This window comes from Thunnus albacares, chromosome 1 (genome assembly GCF_914725855.1).
Source record: "Thunnus albacares chromosome 1, fThuAlb1.1, whole genome shotgun sequence".
In the NCBI taxonomy this organism is placed as follows: Eukaryota; Metazoa; Chordata; class Actinopteri; order Scombriformes; family Scombridae; genus Thunnus; species Thunnus albacares.
Window position 1 is genome coordinate 17,735,613 of NC_058106.1, and position 20,326 is coordinate 17,755,938.

At 38.3% G+C, this 20,326-nt stretch overlaps 1 protein-coding gene across 1 annotated transcript in view; it reads left to right on the forward strand.

The window, feature by feature from the left end:
* The first annotated feature begins 4,707 nt into the window (after positions 1 to 4,707).
* csmd1a (CUB and Sushi multiple domains 1a) overlaps positions 4,708 to 20,326 on the forward strand; it is a 112,068-nt gene continuing 96,449 nt past the window's right edge. Inside the window, exon 1 of the mRNA XM_044347160.1 lies at positions 4,708 to 4,952. Within this exon, the coding sequence (XP_044203095.1) occupies positions 4,708 to 4,952 (245 nt within the window). The remainder of the gene's footprint in view (positions 4,953 to 20,326) is intronic.

A 20,326-nucleotide genomic window follows, 5' to 3' on the forward strand; every position in this document is an offset into this window, starting at 1 on the left:
TAAAGTGGCCATAAATAACAAAGAAAAAGCCTCAAAGCCTGTGGGATATAAATCAAATAAGGCATTGAGTTTAATCTTGGTTTTTAATGAAAATTGACACAGTTGTGTGTGTGTTAGCATTCATGTTACTGTCTGCATCTAAGAGTGCACAGCACATGTGCATATGACAGCATGTTATTATTTGCATGTGTCAGGTGAGGTGTGGCTATTTCACATAATACTAACACAAACACACATTTCAATTTGTAATTTATACATTTACTCTCATTATTTGTTTTTATTTCTCCCTTTCTCACACACAGTTAAATGTTGATGGGTCAGTCAGCACCTTTTACCTCAGCAAGTGAAGAAAATAAAAACGAATAACACAGAATATAATTAGATACATTTGTTAGATCTTCAAAAAACAGGAGAAAAGTTAGAAAAGGACATATTGGCTGAGGAAAAAAGATATATGGAGAGGAAAGCATGGGGGAAAGTGAATAATTACTGCTGCTGTGTTTTTCTGAATACCTACAGTATTTCTAATCTGTTACCATGACAACGAGACAGACCTGCAGACACAAATTACACAGATTTAAATGCGTCTGCCTAACCTTTTCTCATCAAATTAGTTGGCAAATTCTCATAATAAAAAGAATAGACAGTACCTGTTTTGAGCCGGACAGCACTTTTTTGTCTGCAGCACAGTCTTTGTTTGAACGGAGGATACCACTCATCATCTGGTGTTTCTTTTTACAGGACGTTTCTTTTACCTGAATCAAAGGATATCACAACTTTTTTCACTCACTGTAGTAATGTGGCTCTAGAGATGGCAGCAGTGATCCATCAATTAGTTCACCACTTTGGTCCGGACTGAAATATCTCAACAAACGTTGGATTGATTGCATTGACATTTTGTTTGGACATCCATGTTCCTCAGAGGATGAACCCTATGGACTTTGGGGATCCCCTGACTATTCCTCTCGTGGCACCATAAGGTTGACATTTGTGTTTTTGAGTTCTTGGCAACTATTGGATGGATAGCTGTGACATTTGGTGTGGATAGGAATAATTTGTACCATGCTGAACTAAGATGGCAAGCATGGTAAACATTACCTGCCAAACATTAGCATCTTAGCATTGTCATTGTAAGCTTGTTTGCATGCCGATGTTAGCATTTAGAACAAAGCACTGCAGTGCCTAAGTAGAGTCTCATAGAGCCACTAGCATGGCAATAGATTCTTAGTCTTGTTCTCTTTTGTGTGATTTACAATAAGTAAGAAATTACAGTGTTTCATTGTCTTGCTCACTTGGACAATAGCTGTTGGAAGGACTGATCATATGGTTTTCAGTTACTGGACAGTCTCTCTAACAGTGAGGCTACACTAAACTAAGGAATTATAAGCATGAAAAACCAGCGGGGGCAAAGAGTTCAGTGCAACATCAACAAAGAAGCAAAGCTTTTTACTGAAATTTTTACTTTTTACTGAAATGCCCCAAGTATGATGCTACAATATGGCATCCGGTGTGATGCAAATATCCGCTGAATTCTACTTATCCCATCTGCTGTAAAGGGGCAGAGGGGGATCTGGCAGCGGAAGAGACCATGGACAGAAAGAGGAAGACAACTGGAGACAGAATGAGAGACAGACACAGAGATAGCTGAGAGGGAGAGGTGAATTGGGTTGGAAAGACAGCGGATAACAACCTGAAATTAATCTGGACACTCCAGATGGTTTGAAGTTTGTGTGTGAGCACACTTACATGTGTGCGTCTCCGCTGATGCCAGCTTGTCCGTTTGGGCCTGTGTATAGGTATTTACGTGTTTGTGTGTTTTGTGTTGCTTCAGACAAACAATAACATCTGGTATGTGCACAATGAGCAAGTTCTGATCTAATTTTGGTGTGAAAAGACAAAAAAAAAAAAAAAAAACCCACACATACAAACAGACACATATTTTGTTAGCATTTGGTTGACTGGATTGTGACCTACAGTAGATGTCTCTGGAGTGTACAACACATTTCTCTGTATGTGTGTGTGTGTGTGTGTGTGTGTGTGTGTGTGTGTGTGTGTGTGTGTGTGTGTGTATTTGAAAGAAGAGTGTGTTCCCAGCAATATAAGGTTAATAAATCAATAGCCATCGCTATCTGAGAAACAATTACTGCTGGCTTTCATGTTGGCCACACACACACACACACACACACACACACACACACACACACACACACACACTATGTGCTACGTGCGGTGTATATTCTAGTACCGTCAGGAGTAACTGTATAAAGTGTTTCTTGAGGAGAAAGTAGCAGAAGATGAAAGATGGAGGAGAGGAGAGAGAAGTGCAAGTAGAGTTTGTAAATGAGGAAGGAGGAGGGGAATGGAGACAGTGTGTTGAGCCACAGTGCAAATCTTTAAACCTTAATTGTCTTTTAGCTTTGCTTGGTGTTTCGTGTGTTCGTATCGCACTTTTGTGCCATTGATGCAGGTGAACAAACTGTGTAAACTCAAAGTGTTACGCTGTTTTTTTCCCCCATGATGTTCATTTGTTTATTGTTTTGCATAATTCAATTTTCATCAGTTTGAGCATGGTTAGCTTTTACGAGCTTCCTTCAAATTTGGTTTGCTTTAGTCATAGCGTTGTCTTTCCTCACGTAGTTGTTGTACATTTTTAGTCGGAATTGCTTTAGTTCTGGTTGACTTTGGTTAACTGGTTTGCTTTTGTCAGCTGCAGTCATAGCTTTCACCAGATTTGTTACACATCAGCTTAGCTTTTGGTAGCTTTAAGAGCTTCTTTATTACTAATTCACTGCCTTTTTTCTCTGACTAAACTTCACACTTAGCTGTTCATGAATTCTTCAAACCTTAGCCAGGCATATACAGTAGAGTTAGTTCTGTGTATTACACATACACGCTACTATGTCTACTGCAAAATCTGTTCATATGTGCAAGTACACAGCGACTGACACTCAGTGGGAGTGTTCAGTGCCCAAAGTAGTGTTCAAATAGCACAGTGAAAAGTAATGGTGGTGGATGAATGTAAAAGACTGGATCATATCCCACCTCATACTATGTGTCAGCAGAGGCATTTATGTTATATGACTATGAGTGTTTTCTAACTTTATAACTAGTTCCAAAAGGATAATCACATCTCAACCATACTTGCAGATTTTGAAGGATATATAATGCTAATATACTGGGTAACACTTTATTCATTTCATGCTAATTCCCTGAAAATGTTCTGTGTAATCTGCAGGTATGTAAAGGTTTGTACATACATGTTAATTTGTAAAAATTCTCGACAATTCTTTAACAGTCAGAAAATACTTACTTTTCAGTGTGTAGTTTTGTGTATCAAACAATATGTTAGCATATTAGATTCTTTCTTAAAAACTCTTCTATGCCAGTTTTGGTAACACTTTACTTTCTTACTAATTTCCAGGACATTTTTTCAATAATTTACTAAAAGTTAGCTGCTACATAACAGTTAATTTTCAGGATATTTCTTTGACAGGGTTATGGAATTTGGCAGTGTATGAGAAACGCACTCATAGTTTTTAAGAAAGAATCTGTTATGCTAATACATTAATGGATGTTGTTGACGCACAAAACTACACACTTAAAAGTATTTTCTGTCAGTGAAAAAATTGTTAAGTCTAATTTATAAATATTTTTTTTGCAAAGTAAGAACTACATATGAACCCAAATACAATTGAAAGAAATATTTGTAAAACATTTTTCTTCTAAATTGTACTTAATTGCACCAACCTTTTTGCAAAATGTTAAAAACCTGCAAATTACTCAGGCATTTTCCAGGAAATTTGTATAAAATTCTGGGATCTGTAAAATAAAGCTGTACCACATACTGAGTGACACACTGAATTGTGTGTGTGTGTGTGTGTGTGTCTGTGTGTGTGTGTGTGTGTGTGTGTGTGTGCGCGTGTGTGTGTGTGCGTGCATGTGTGTGTGGGTCCATTTAGCAAATGGAGAAGATAAGCACTAAGTTTGTCTGTTCAATGTGATGGAAGGACAATGTAAGGGTTGTATAAGGTCTTATTTCTGCATGTTTGAATGTTTGAGTGTCTAATTTCATGGGATTTTTATGAGTGAGCAATGTGATCACACGGTACATGCTGTTAAAACATCATACAGTGCATGCTTAAGTGTGTATGAGAGCACATGTCACGGAAGTTTATTTCTGGTCTGAGATCAGTAGATTGTAGCACTAAAATTGTTGGGATTAAAGGGTTCCTGCCATGGAATCTAAAAATATACGAGATGTTCAGGCACTTTGCATGAAAGTGCAACATGGCATATGCTGTAGTGTCGTGTTGTGTGTTGCGTTATGTTGGAGTCGCATAAGAGGAAAAAGGCTTGTTACTCTGGCAACACTTGGCTTGGCACATAGCACATGTTTGAGTGATATTTAAGATGTTCTCATTTCAAATACACAATCCACTGCATTACTTGTAAAGGTTTCGGAGGACAGAATTTTAAAAAAATGTGTGACTAACTTTCATCACAGTGTTATGAATCTACGTTCATTCTGTATTGTCTTGTTCTGAAGCCAGTACAGAACCTGACAAGTTTCACAAGGCTAAAAGCTAAAGTAACAAAGTCTGTGTCTTTGAAATCTCACGTATAAAAGGCAGGAATGACAGGCACAATCTTATGTCTAAGTGATATAATTCAAGGCAAGGTGCAAGTATGAAATCCTAATATTCTAATATGATTTTATCTTGTGTCTCTCTTCCAGCTGAATCTTGTGGCGGTGTTGTCCAAGGCCTGAATGGTACCATAGAGTCGCCTGGTTTCCCCCATGGCTACCCCAACTACGCCAACTGTACGTGGCTGATAATAACAGGGGAGAGAAACAGAATCCAGCTAACCTTCGTCACGCTGGCACTGGAGGAAGACTTTGATATTGTGTCAGTTTATGATGGACAACCGTCGCCTGGCAACCTAAAAATGAGGTTAGAAATGATTCTTTGATTTACAGTCTGATTTTCTTTCTCGCTCTTGGTTTCTCTGTCTCTCTTCAGTTTAAATGTAGCCCAACCTCTTCTCCTATCATCCACCTAACAAAAAGTTAACATTTGGACAACAGCATTTTATTTTGACATATGGACATTTGATACTTATCTTCGATGGGAAATGACACAGTGACTATGAGGTCACACAGTGTCAGCTTTAATTTGAGTGGATTTTCTGTCATATCGGATGAAGAGTTTCAGAAAAAGGATGCCCGTTTTTGTGCATGGTCCACTCTTTTTTGACAAAAGTATTTGGCAAAAATACATTTAGAATGAACAGAACAGACAGTTTGCTGAATGGGCTGTTTTGTTGTTTGCTTGGAACCTTAATCAGTGACACAATCCAAAAGCATCTAAAATATTTAATATGATGCCAAGAAACTTTCTCTCATGCTGCCATCTAAGGTTTCTGCCTGCTAATGACCAGTGTTGCAAACATTTTTTTTTCTTTGTAATGAGTAATGTATGTGTGTACTTTATGAAGTAATATAAAGGGACGACACGTATATTTTCACCTTACATTTGTTATCAGGGAAGAGGAGATCATAGCACATAGCATATTTAATAACACTATAATATTACAGGAAAAGGAGTTGAGTAATGATCAGTCACTACTGAATCCTGATCAATAAGTTTTAAAAGAACTAGGAGTTTCTCGGCAGAGATCTTTCAATTATGAATATGAATTTATTTATTTCATACTTTTCTTAACCACTCTCCTTTTGTTGTGCTTCGTTTTCGTTTTTTCATTTGCTTTTGAAATCATCAGATAACACAGGAGACTTGCAATAAAGTGATGTTCCTTGTCTGTTTGATTATTCATTCACTGATTTGAGCCATGCAAAATGTCAACTAGATTCTTCATATTAGTTTACATGAGAGTTGTGGCCTGACCACTACTGGAGTATGAATGATGTGAGAGGATGTATTATTTAAATTTGTGGCTGTGGAATATTTAGTCTTATCTTCAGGAGAAATTAGGTGAAATGTCTTTGCTACATTGCCTTGAGCTTATCTAGGAACATTCAACACTTTTGTTTAGGCTACAGGGGATTTTAATAAACCTTGTTGGCCTATGAACCAGCATGCCAGGCTTATTCATTTTTACATATGTACTACAGAACAGTGGAGGAAGATACAGACCTCCAAAAGCCCCACAGCAAATTATTAAAAAAAGCTGGAAAACACTTCACTGCAAAGGATAAAAATTTAACTGCTTTGTAAAACATTTAGGCACAGATGTAGTGATGGCAGAGCAATGATTGGTTTCCATAATACATATATATAATCTACAGTACTACATTCAACATATTTTACTTCCTCGGGTAGTATCAAGAGTGTTAATGTAGGTGGTCCCTAGAAATCGGAGATGGGGTAATGACATAAGAACCACCAGGGAAAACAGACAGTCAGTCCACTTGTGGAGACTTCATCTTAATCCTCACATACTGTTCATATTCTGACCCGTCACAGTATCGCCTTATAATTAGTCTCTATCCCAAATTTCTGAACCATAAATCATTCATAAATACCTCATCAGTCACAGATAAATTAGTGATTAATCCTTAATGAAGCTTTCAGAGAGCAGAGAGAGATTATTTTTTAGTTTTTACGCTTTTTGTTTATGGAGAAAAAACATTTACAGTCACACTATATAATGGTCCAATGTCACATAAAACAGGTGAACAAAACAATTTCAAAGAATTACATTAAATGTGAAGAATGCAACACTATTTTTAGATGGTGATTTTTGAATTTTTAAATAAATATGGATCAAACACTCAAAGACGCGTACCAGCTGCACAAAAATGTTTTTAAAAAGTTGAAATATGTCAATTTTTGTATATTCCGGATCACTTTAGATGAAGTCATAAAATTTGAGGCTAAGAGAAAAGTGTTCACGATGTTTTTACTGCTCTGAAATGTGAAAATGGGGTTAAGATCCTAAAAGGAGTGATTATAATTCACACGACATATAAGGCTTACATGCTTTCTGTAGCTTGTTGGCCTCCAGAGGATACAGTAGAGTAAATGAATGATGAGAAGCAAAGTTGGTCAGAGTTAGGGATGCACATTTTAAACAGCTTTACTGATTGATGGTTGTTACGAATTATCAGTTGTTAACATTAATTTCAAATATACTCCACCAATAGAAATGTGTGTAATGTAAGAGCAATATATTGATGGTGTTTTCACCCTCATTTAAAAGTCATTTGTTCAAAATACCATACAGTATATCCTTAAATATGTGAAAACACAATATTAGTTCAGATAACTGGTTCAGTGCACTGCACAGGAGGATTCACTCATGTTTCAAATCCGCTGCAACCGGAATTAAATTTAACCGTGCGAATGAAATACTGAATAAAAAAGCAGAGTGTGTACAAGAATCCAATTTTATAAGAGATAGGGCACTGGAACTGCAAACATCTTGCAGCCATCTGCTTTAATGTGGTACATGGTAACATTTCTTCATACAAAAATAATAAACATTTGTACAAATGAAACTGGTTGCAGCACAATCTATCCATTTTGTATCAAATATCTCTTTTGAATGGAATCATTGACCCCAAGAATGGAAATCAAATCGTAGAATTACCGAAGAATCTGTGTGTCTGTAATAGTAAATTAAAGATATTTTATCAGAATTTCAAAACTTAATTGTAATTTCAATACACCAACAATGCTGGAACTCAGGAGTACACAATAACTTTAACGTATTGTCCACATTCTTTAGATGTGGAGAACCTTGCTGCGATATATGACTTTTATTTTACCTGTTGGATAAAGCAGTGTCACAAATACACAGATATTGCTAATCTCACAAGGTTAAACAGAACAATATAGTGGATAATTTCAATTATTAGAGCTGCAATGGTTAGTCAATTAATCAATTACTCAATCACCAACTATTTGATAATAGATTCTGATAGTAGATTCATCGTTTTTGGTCATTTTTTTAAAGAAAAAAAGTCAAAATTCAAAAGAATACAATATAATACAAAGGAATGAATGAAGAAATGTTTATTTCGTCTTCATTGTAAACTGAACATGTTAGGTTTGTTGATGGGTGGCTGGAACAAAACAAGAAATTGGAGGACATCTCCTCAGGCATTTGGAAACAGTGATTGACATTTTTCACCATTTTCTGACAATTTATAGACCAACTGGCTAATTGATTAATCAAGAAAATAATCAACAGATTAATCGATAATGAAAATAATCATTAGTCGCAGCCAGATTAATTATTATTTTCTCCAAAAGATGAACGAAACAGTAAGTGGCCCCAAATAAAACAATCATTTAATCATTAACATTTATCAACAAGAATGCAATACAAAACATAGGTCACTGATGAACTGGCAGCATCAGTATTTTGTGAGTTGTAAGACTGAAATATTTTTGCAGAGAGGGTAGATACAACAGCATCTATAGAGCTGGCATACTGTGGGAAGCTTATTCATAGTGCTCTGCTTGTGTGTAGGAGGGATGAGCTGGGAATGCACCAAGGAGTGTTTGAGGTGGTTGGTGCAGTTATGGATAACAGTGGGTTTTTCCTTGAAAACATTATATAGCTGTATTATGTGTAACTGAGCAGAATACTTTTTTTTCTGTTTGCTGGCTGAAAGAGAATAAAGCAGACTAAATAGTGGGTTTGTGTGTAGGCTTAGGATAAGAAAGGATTCTTTTTGTGCACAAGGTATCATCATCAGCTTTAATTTGCTTGCCTGTTTGCAAAGGCAAGGCTATAGTAAACAAAATTATTTATAAAGATATTCATGTGTAGTAATGAGCTGAATCCATATAGAGATAAAAAGACATATTCTGTATTGAGGTGTACTATATATAGATAGTGGGCCGTGTGCTCTGCAGCAAATACAAAAGTACATTTTCTTTATAAAAGTATCTTTTGATCATTATGGCTCACAAAAATTCTAATGCATTCTCATGTTTTTCAGACTGTTATTTGTTTAGTAACGTTTGTTTGTGGTGCGTGAGCTGCCTTTGGCTCTTGATATTTAAAGATTAGTTTGATTAATTCAGCATAATACGTCTAATATAGCAGATGCTAGTTGTATTAACTCATATGTAACATATTAGCCGCTCTTTCTGGAGGACTTTATTGACACTGCTGTTTGTGCTCATGGCTGCTTCAGCCTACTAAGTGATGCTTGTATTATACAGAACCATAGCAAGTCGGTGACACCAAGAGGTTTTGTTTGGGCTTATGGTATTCTTGATGTCACTGAAATGTGATATATAATCTTGAACAACGAACAATTTTACTGTTGTGTAAAAATAAAATTAATATCCTTAAATTAAATACCACAACTGATCTTTCTGAGAAAATGTCTTTGCTTCTCCTGTTTATTTTTTCTCTTGTATTCTCTTTTTTTTTCTTTTCTTATCGTTTTTTTTTTCCTCCCCAAAATTCCTCCTTATTTTACTTGCTGCCTCTGCCATGGACACAATAAGATCAGACATGCAGTTTGGATGTACCGCATGTTTTCACAAAATGCGTCAGGACTCTCAGGAGGCTTTACCTTCTAACAAGATCTCTTGATTTAAGTTCCCCAATTGCTTGTGCTCAGACAGAAGATTTACATGTGCATGCTCAGCAAATCAAGATTAGTCTACCTTATAGGGCTTCTTCTAGTCTCTGCAGAAGAAAGTATAACAAAGGCCAGCTTGTCAAGCACCACACCTTGGACCCCCACTGACTGGGTGTGTTAGAAGTTGTTGGCCCGAAGCACGCTTCTGCTAGGATGTGGAACTAACAGAATGTGCTGTCTGCAGGCCCTGCACAAGGTGAGGTGACAGCTGCACCAAAAATTTCCAGCACTCTCCAAAACAACAGCTGTGGGGTGACGACAGGGGAGCGAAGTGTACTAGCAACTCACCTGTGCCCAGCTCCTCGGAGCCTTCCTCAGATCACCTGCTGCTGGTTGCTCTTTGCTTAGCTTCACTTTGTGTTCTTGTCTTTCCTTCTCCTAAAAGCGGTGCTGTTGTTCAGTACTTCATTTGAAAGCTATTTTTTCACTTACAGATTCAACATCACCTGATAGCAAATATCCTATTGAGAAATGTCCAGCTGTGTTCTTTCAAGTGAGAAGCACGGCATTTGACATGTGGAATTACGGGTCGGATGTAGCCAAATTCATTGATTTTTTGTTGATAAAGTTTGACAATCAGTGCCAACATTCCATTTAAAAAAAGATAACTGCAGTAGTGATTGAGGTGATAAGACATTATTTTAGTGTGACAGTGGCAACCCTTTGCCACCTTAGTGGCAGTGTCACTGGTGTTAATTAGCCCTGGAGTTATTTGACACCCACATTATTGGACAGCCACCCAAGCATACCAGGAGTGTTTCAACTGTCCTGTCGCTTGCAAGCCCTCAAATGTAAAAGATCAGTGGAGGAGTGATGTATTAACTGCTTCTAGAGCTTCTGGCCTTAAAGGATTTGGCTACTGATTTTTAAAATATTTTTCTTATTGTCAACAAATCTCATGTGCAGAGCCAAACCAACAATGAACTGATCTTACGTACAAGTATTGTGTGTGTATCCAAAGCCTGATATATACTATACCACACTTTTCACTGGGTGTTCCTTTGCCCTGAAGGCAATGGCTGCTGTAGTTCAGTTTGTTCACTCTCAGGAGAGAGGTTCCTTTTATGGCAGATGCCACTGCGCATGCACGTGAACGTGAGTCTGTTTACAGAGCTTCGCCAGTTTGTTGTGCTACATAACGCAACCTCATGACTTTGTGCTACACTGTAAATTTCTCGAATAACTTAAGTACAAAGTCAAGAGGTTAGCGAAGCTCTGTAAATGGAACCACATTCTTGCACATGCGCAGTGGTGTCTATCATACAAGGAACTGCTCTCCTAAGACTGAAAATGTGATTGCTGTTATTACTCTTTGGAGCTGTTTCTAAACAAAATACGGTAGCCATTTCCTTTGGGGCGAAGGAATATGTCACCCAGTGCAGTGGTGTGGCTCCTTGACATGTTCCAATAGTTTTTGGACAACGATGGAGATCTACAGCACAGAGGAATAAGATATATCAGGCTTTGGATGCACACACAATACTTGTAAATAGGATGAGTTTATTGTTGGTTTGACTCTGCACATGAGATTTGTTGACAATAAGAAAAAACATAGAAAATCACCAGCCTTATCCTGTAAGTGCAGCGAGCTCTCTCAGTGAACCCATTCCCACTGTCATTTAGATCAAGTGACTAAGCTGGGAGTTGCGGGGTACCAGGCTCATTCTCTCCTCAGTTCAGCTCCTCTTTTGATGTTAGCACTTCTCTGAATACGGTGGACATTGCTGAAGACAGGCGGACAGTGCTGAAATGAGACCACTGGCTAGCCTTTTTTGTGCCCTCAGGGTCCCCGCAGCGTGTGTCATCGTGGGCAAAGCTTCAGCCCAGCTTGTAAGACATCTTCCAGCTCCAGCTGAGTGTCAGTAGCTATTGAACCCATCATCCTCTCTTTGCATATTAGAGTGTAACTTATGTTTTTACATAAAACATTTCACCCTGCCTATATAAAAGCTGATTCCAATTATCCTACTGCTGCATGTTCTCTGTCTGAGCTCCACGAAGGCAGTGGTCAGCCGGTTGACCTAAAACCCTTTCCTCCTCTCAGCTTCTGGCTGAATGGCGCAAAACTTTCTGATAGGGACCCTTCAGGCTGCCCACATGGACAGTGGGATGAAGCCAAGTGGAGCTGACTGCCCTCTCTTTGTTCACGAAGAAGAGTACAGAAGAGGCAGGATATATCTTTCTCTTGTAGCCACCTCTCCAACTGCCCTCAGACCTTGTGTGTGGGGAATGCTGCAGTCTCATACAGTGTATGGAAGAAGGGCTGACCCAGCATCTGTGGCCTCTTCTCACCAGCCCCAGCTGTGCGTCAGCAGCGGTAGCTCTACTCCATCCCACTCATTCTGATGACTGATGTCGACAGTGTGAAAATATTTACTTTTGAAACTGAAAAGCTTCTCTCATACAAGAAACACTGCCTGCTCTCTGCCTAGTGTCTCGTACTGTTATACTGTATTAAAGGCAGAGTCCCCATCCCTATACAGTCAGAGTTTTGCCAAAATTTTCAAGCAGTGTATTGGGCATACAGTATTGTGATGAGACTTTGACTGATCGGAACATACTGCACATGTAGATGGACAGTAAAGAAGTGGAATATGCTGAGGGAGAGGATTGAAAAGGTGTGTAACGTGGTGTCATGAGCTGATAACGCTGATTAATGCTCCAAACTCGAAATAAGGTCAGAGTAGGGGCATCAAGGCAGTTTGACGTGCCTCAGAGGGCTTTTGGTGCGCGTTCTGCCTTTTAAAACAATAGGTGTACTTCAAAACATGCACATCTTACGCTTTGAGTGCGTTTGAGCCTTAAGGCTTACAGATTAGAATGAAGACAAACTGTGTGTTCAGGCAGACCGCAAAGCAAACTTTAGATGCGGTGCAATAACTTAAAAAGTCATTCCAAAGATACGAGTAGACGCAAATTCGCCCAGGGTGTCACTAATTGACATTCAAATGCGTCCGTGCAAGTTAAAAATGTTTTCAACTAATAATTTGCGTGTATCCCGGGGCTTTAAGAATCTGCTTCATAAACGTACATAGATGAGAGGAGACTGTAGGGAAAGCTGAACTGAACACAAACACACACGCACACTCCTACAGACACAATCAGTCTGTCCATTGCCGGCTAGCTTACAGCTAATGTACAGTTGGTATTTTGGCAAATAAACACAAATTTCTAGCGGTCAAACTTGGGCGAGTGATGCGAAGCAGAAATTTGCTTCTGTCTTAACACATCTTAAGCATTTGGATTGACGGTCACATCTTGGTAGACAATAGGCAAGATGTGGTTAGCTGGTCAGTGATGTGGTGATTTAAAGGAGTGTTGGAAACCGTCTTGACTTTGACCCTCCCCTGGATCAGTCCTCCTTCCTTTAAAGATAGAAAACACTACTGGATTTTGTTATACGTCAAGTTGCCATGATTGAGTCAGGTCAGAGGGCACAGCAGGCCAGACCACTGACATTTTTACTGTCATGTACCCTCCAGGTCTCATGTCAGCAGCTTGCTGTGTATCCACTGTGGCTGCTGCACATGAGGAGTTTCCACAAGTGGTTTGTCAGACTGCACTTGGACTTGGACAATTTCACAAGTTGAGTGATACCTTTTGATCCCTGTAGGATCTTTTTTTCAAACTGCAGGTGTACTTACTCCAGCAAATTAACAATGAGTTGCTCAGATGATCACAAACTCCCGTCATATTTATTTAAAACAGGGTACAAACATTTCTGCCCACCTAAAGCCTGCATCAGGGCAAATATCCACACCAAAAATACAGACTTTTTATTTCATCCAGCCATGATTGGTTGTGATGTAATCTTATCCACTTCCAGTTAGGCATAACAGTTGACAAATGGGGACAGAGTTGCAATACTGTATTTAAGGCAATTTTAAGAATGTTTAATGTTGCCAAAATCAGGTAGCTTAGAAATCACAAGCTCAGTGGATGTGTCATCAAAAAGGGAATTGCTTTGCTTCATATTGCCAGCTAGAGGGAAGTTTTGTGGCAACAACATATTTTAACAAAGCACTTCACTTGATGAGCTGATTTCATCACAGTTGTTGGGCCACTTGTTGTGGTGTCCAGAGTAATGGGCTTATGATGCACTGCTAACAGACTTTGCTTCATAATTCACCAGTAAGCACTGTGTCCTTATTTATGTCAGTGATGGTGGACAGAATATTAGAAACACCTTTCATTACAATGTACTCCAATACAACACCATTTAATGTAAAGCTGTTGTACTGTGTTGTATTAGATTCAGTTAGGTTTATCTGATAGACTATACAGCAACTATACAGCATACTGTATGTGTACAAATTAACATTTCATATAATTATTTCTGTCCTCATATCCTTTAAATGAAGGCATGCTCCAGTGTGTTTACTGTGTGCACGCAGGTCTGAGTGTATGCTAATGTGCATATCTGAAAATATGCTGCACATACCTACTGTATGTATTGGGTTATGTATATGTGCATGCGATACGGTCCAAAAGTCTGAGACCACTTTCCCATTCATTTGAATGGGAAAAACTTTTGGATCCTACTGTACATAACACGGGTGCAATCAAGCTAACCTTAACCTTAAACCAAGTCTTCATCCTAAAATTAATTATTTACATTGACTTTCTTTTTCTCCCTATAAGGGAGGTGAATCCCCACAACATGACTGTGTGAACAGATTTATGTCCCCATAACATAAGGAATACCTGGACCACACACACACACACACACACACACACACACACACACACACACACCCACACACACCCCTGCCTTAATATTGTTGCTGATTGTCAAGAAATAAGCCATTAAAACATGTGTGCGATGTGTCTGTGTTACTTTGCCTCCTCTGTGGCACGGCAGAAAAATATTGTCTGGGGAAACATAACAAGGGAATATCTTACAAAAATGACTGTAACTTTGGAATATAGCCTCTTAATTTGACAAACTCAGACTGCTGAAGGCTTGAAACGAATACCTTTGTTTTATCCCCCATTTTTCACATGGTGCCTCCAGTATGGAAGTAGTAATGATTGTAGCGACCGACTCACATATGTGACATGTAGGCTTGAAAAAAATTTGAACGTGTCCTTTAATACTTCACTACTTCTCCTTTCTTCCTTTGAGCCTCAGCTATAAGAAACACCCTACAGTACCTGTACTGAAGTGATACTCATCAGGTCTTGTCTCTTCAGTGCTGTGTATTTGTTGTGTTTGTTTTTGCTATTGATCTTTGCTTGTTACAACTTATTTCAAGAAATCCTCCTCTCCCCTCTGTACTTCCTGGTATTATATCGCTGCACTTTGTCTTAAAGCAACCTGTGCTTACAGAATTCACAGATACGATGGGATTACTGGATTATAGGATTTATAGATAAAGATAGATATTTTCTGCAGCTGTATTCATAGTAATCTGAATTAGAGCAAGGGTAGAGCTGCTAGAATATAGTTGTATACACATTATTTGAGCTTTAGGTAAGGACGTAGATCTCAAGTACAAGTTTCTTAAGTCTCAATTTATATGTCTAGGATCACTCACAGGTGTGACAAGATGTTTTGCTAAAGTAAGTTAATGTTTCTATTCTATCCAACAGTAATATTTTTTACCACTGTGTGATAACAACATCGTGTCCACTCTGGTATTTCATTCTCATCATGATGAAAAAAGTCACTGAAATGGCATCTAGACCTTGAGATGAGACCAAAACTCAGTTGAAATGCATACTAATGAAATTATTTTAGGAGGGTTAGCAGCTACAGGACACGTCTGTCCTCGTCTGCAGCCTCTGATTCTACCAGCGCCAGCGGCAATATTTGTCACAGAGCAGCACAAATTCAGCTGGAAGGAAACGCAAACAGTTTTTAATAAGTCAATGCAACCAGCAATTGTTAATTTCATGGCGTAGTAGCAAACGTTAGCCAATGCTGGTCGCTCACAGACACCTGTCCAGTACGCCATAGCCCCCCCACCCCTCCTGCCCCCCGATTTCTTTTATTTATTCATTTATTCTCACACGTTTGTTCCTGTGGGTCAACACTGGCATTGGATTTATCTTTTTTTTATTGTTCTACATGACCTTACTCCGGTACCTCTGTCTTACATGATGTATGCAGGTGTGGGAAACTCACTTACATAAAAAATGTGTCCAAAAGTCATGATATATGTCTGCTATTGTTTTGTTTGTTTTTTTAAGAAAATGCACTACATAATTTTCTCACACATTTCATTGGGACAACCAACCTTGAAATCGCTCTTTTACTGAAGCAAAACTGTTCATCAGCATCATTGACAACTGAAATCATATCAGTCAATCAAAGCACCACATCATTTTGGAAGAGACAGTGTTTGTTTGTATATCTTTTCTTCCCAAATAAATGATTTTAATTTAGATGGTGAGAGTTGGTATATAGGTGAATACAGAAAAAGGACAAAAATGGCAACGTCCAATAAGAGTTAGTGAACTAAGGAACTAGAAAAGGGTAAGGAGAAGGGGGCAGAGAAAGGTTGTGTGAGAGATGGAGACAGCAACATGGGCAAGAGTCATGATGTGTGTGTGTGTGTGTGTGTGTGTGAGTGAGTGTGAGATAGAGAGGTCAGCCACCATGTTCATTCAGCACACTTGCACGTTCTTTCGCTCTCCTTGTTGCCCTTTCTTCTCCTTCTCCCTTATGCTCCTTCTGATTTCTCTCTTCCTTCCTTTCCACCTCTGCCACTCCCCTCTCTGCACTTATCTCACCATCTCCTCTTTTTTTCTCTTGTCTATTCTTCTTCTCTTGACATTTCAATTTCTCATGTTCATGTTTTGCATTTTTTAACAACTTTGAAGCTTTCAAAAACGGAACAAACATTTTATTTACCCAGTTTTTGAGACTGCCAAGCTGTTACTGTTGTAGTTATTAATTTAAAGCAGCTTGACAATAGCAATACGGGAAGGGGTTGGTATATGAAAGCAAGAAAATCACAGTAGTTCACAAAAAGACATTTACATGAGGAAAAGGGAGGCTAAAGTCAGAGGAAAACAAACATGATCTGTGACTAAAAAAGGAGAAATAAATGAAATATCTTTAGGGAAATGATTGATGTGGTTTCCTAGCAGCATTGGTCAATCAGCTAGGCATGTTATCAGATGATGGCATCTGTGAAAAGAAAAAGAATGGCAGAGAAATAGTATCTAGCAAGACATCCAGTAATCAAAAAACGACAGGCTTTTATTAGTAAGATGTCATTATTTCTAACGCCAGATCAACATCAGTATAACTGTTAAAGGCAACAGATGTCAAAATGGATTAAGAAAAAAAAAAACTCTGAAATCTTAATAGTAATTCATTTTGGCTGCAACTAACAATTATGGTGAAATATCTATCTATCTATCTATCTATCTATCTATCTATCTATCTATCTATCTATCTATCTATCTATCTATCTATCTATCTATCTATCTATCTGTGTTTCTGTCTAATGGATTACATTTTCAAAGTAACCTTTACAACTCTTTGGGGGCTTTGAACACACACACACACACACACACACACACACACACACACACACACACACACACACACACACACACACACACAAACTTAGACTACCTCCAGTAGCTGCAGTGTGAAAACCACACTTTTCTGAGAAAAATAGGCCAACACTAGATAACCAGGCAATGGAACTAATCCAGGACTACCGCTGGGGAAGGAAGGAGCGAAGTGAAGAGAGAGAAAGAGAGAGTGGGGGAGGGATGAAGGTAGGACTGCTGGGGGAAGGAGAGAGACAGAAGCATACAGAGAAAGAGACATAGGACCAGAGAAGGAATCAAGCACACACACACAGGGAGGATGCTAAAGCTAGTAGAACTAAGTCCCTCTGCGGTTGGTAGTTCTGTCCGTCTGTCTGTGTCTTATTGTATTCTTGATAATTCTCTAAGCTGCTTCGACTTGTCACCAGCACATCACAAAGTTGAATGCAGTTTTCACATCACGATAAGAGTTGAACAGGGACAGGAAAATATGCACGATTTCTGCCAAATAAGCATTTTGATCTTTTTTTTTTCTTTATTCATTTCTTCAACTGAACACTAAAGTTACAATGACTAATAATTGGTATTGGTCCAATGAAGACGTTTTTTTTTTTAAAATATCAAACACTCACTCCCTGCTGGTTTGAAAGGTTGTTAAAAACGTTTCAGCGGGCTCCCCTCTGAAGAACCACAGCTGTTGTCGTAGGACGGAGTCGTTGCAACGGATTCAAATGGAGGACCAGTTTTGCAGCAAAAAAAGCATCAAAATGTCATTAGAACTGTCACAAACCACTCTGGCAACATAATCCACTTTATCACTGTCCATTTGTATGCTCAGTATGCTCCAAAGGTGTCTACATAAGATTAAATACACAGTGTCTATTTGTAGCCAGGGCGATTAGCTGTTAACTGTAATTTCACAGGGCTGCAACTAACAATTATTTTCCTTCTCTTGATGTGATCATTTTTTTAATTAATCCATTCATCATTTTTTGTTCATTAGTTAAAAAAATGAAAAATACTCATCACAATTTATCAAAGCTGAAGGTGATGTCTTCCTATTGCTTGTTTTGTCTTACATCAGTCCAAAACCCAAATATATTCAATTTAAAAGAACTTGAAGAAACAGAAAGAAGCAACAAATACTCACATTTGAGAAGCTGAAACCAGTAAATATTTCGCATCTTCGCTTGATAAATAACTTAGAGGATAGGTTCACAGTTTTTCAAGTCTGCCTGAAAACAACAGTCAGGTGCTTGTATACATTGAAACAGGCTTTGCTTGCAATCATTCAATGCAACCATCACTGTAACCATTGCTCCTGTTCATACTGAACATTAAGAGATCCCTTTCTAATGTGCTTTCAATGTAAGTGATGAGGGACAAAATGAACAATCTTTGTTTTGTGCAATATATTCAAAAGTTTGTCTGAAGCTAATATGAAGCTTCAGCCTTCCAAATGAGTCAAATCAAATGGATATCTTCCAAAAGTCTTTTTAGAACAAAATTTACTCTTTGTATTTCCCTCAACAGTGTTTGAGGGAAAGAGAGGCAGTGGAAGGATGGTAACAAAAGGAAGGAAATTTGTACCAAAAAGGCTGTAACCCTGGAAAATATCCACTTGAGTTGAGTAATCTGACAGCTTTTTTTGCACAAAATGAAGACTGTGGATTTTGTCCCCCATCACTTACACTGAAAGCACATTAAGAATGGATCTTTTAACAGCTGTATGAATTGAATAATATTATTTAATAAATCTTACTTCACTGTGAGCATTCTTATCAAATATTTGCAGCTCTGTCAAGGTCTTTAACGCTACAAAAACTGTCAAACTATAACTATCAAAACGTGAATGTGTATTGTTGTCAGGATTGGAGCTGCGGTTGCTGGAGCAGGCTGTAGACTGATGCTGAGTTCAGCTGTTGGGCTGGACCGTAGGACTGATGAGAACATTTAGATCCGCAGGCCTCCTGCCTTACCAAACACCTGTTACTGCTGAGATACGGCAGGGGGTGAGGGGATACAGAAGGAGAGATGAAGCAATAGAAAGAGAAGGTTACAGGTAGACTATGAAACAGAGATGAAGAGGACATGAGGAAGAGAGAGAGCGAGAAAGTTAAAAACTAGATTTCAACATGAGCTCTCCTTAAGGTGTGTCTTTTGATTGCACACTTATGCACATACCTCTTGAATACCCATCTGTAATACTGCTGCAAACTTGCATTCCAGTCACATTTATTCAAAGTTTAATTTACCGTGACTCCAGATTGGGCCTTGTCACAGAAGTTTCACTTTAGAGAAACATCTGACTTACTAGTTTAGTTTGTTTACACGGTGATAGAGCACTGAGACAAAGTGATAAAAAACAGGGTTAGAAAATACAGTGACAACAAGAAGAAAAGCAAAGAATAAAAAAAGACTAAAACTCCAGGGGTTCCTTAAACAAGCTCTCACCCCAAACAAAAGAAACCAAACAACAAAAACATCAACAAAAATCATCATGACAATTCAAAACACAGCTAAGGCAATCTAACTGACATGCACTCATAAATAGTTCACCATCAGCATTGGCCACCCATAGTGATGTCATTCACTTTCTTTTGAAAAAAAGCACCATGTAGTCATCAGTGTGTGCTCTTCCACTACACATATGATATTTTTCTCCTATTTATGGATACTGGCATGAACAGGAGGTAACAAACTTCCAGACAAACAACAGTGAACAACAACAACAAAGCATCATTCATAGCCACATAAGTGCAGCTTCATTTGCACAGCTGTAAAAATGAAATGCTACATCTACTGCCTTTGTTCTACAGTGTTAGTACCTGTAATGAAATGAGCACAAAGACTAAAACAATTTGCTTAAAGACATCTTTGCTTACAGAAATAACAGGGTTAAGAGTCTACGGCCCATGTTCTCCATCTTAGTTTAGTGTGTTAGCATGCTAACATTTATTAATTATTACTAAACACAAAATACAGCTGAGGCTGAGGAGCTTTGAGCTAAATTGTCTCATCAGCGTACTAACAGGCCCACGATGACAATGCTAGTATGTTGATGTTTAAGTGTAATGTTAACCTTGTTCACCATCTGATTTTAAAGTGTGAGCATCCTAACATTTGCTAATTATCGCTAAACACAAATAACAGCTGAGGCTGATGGCAATGTCATTAGTCTTTTAGGTATTT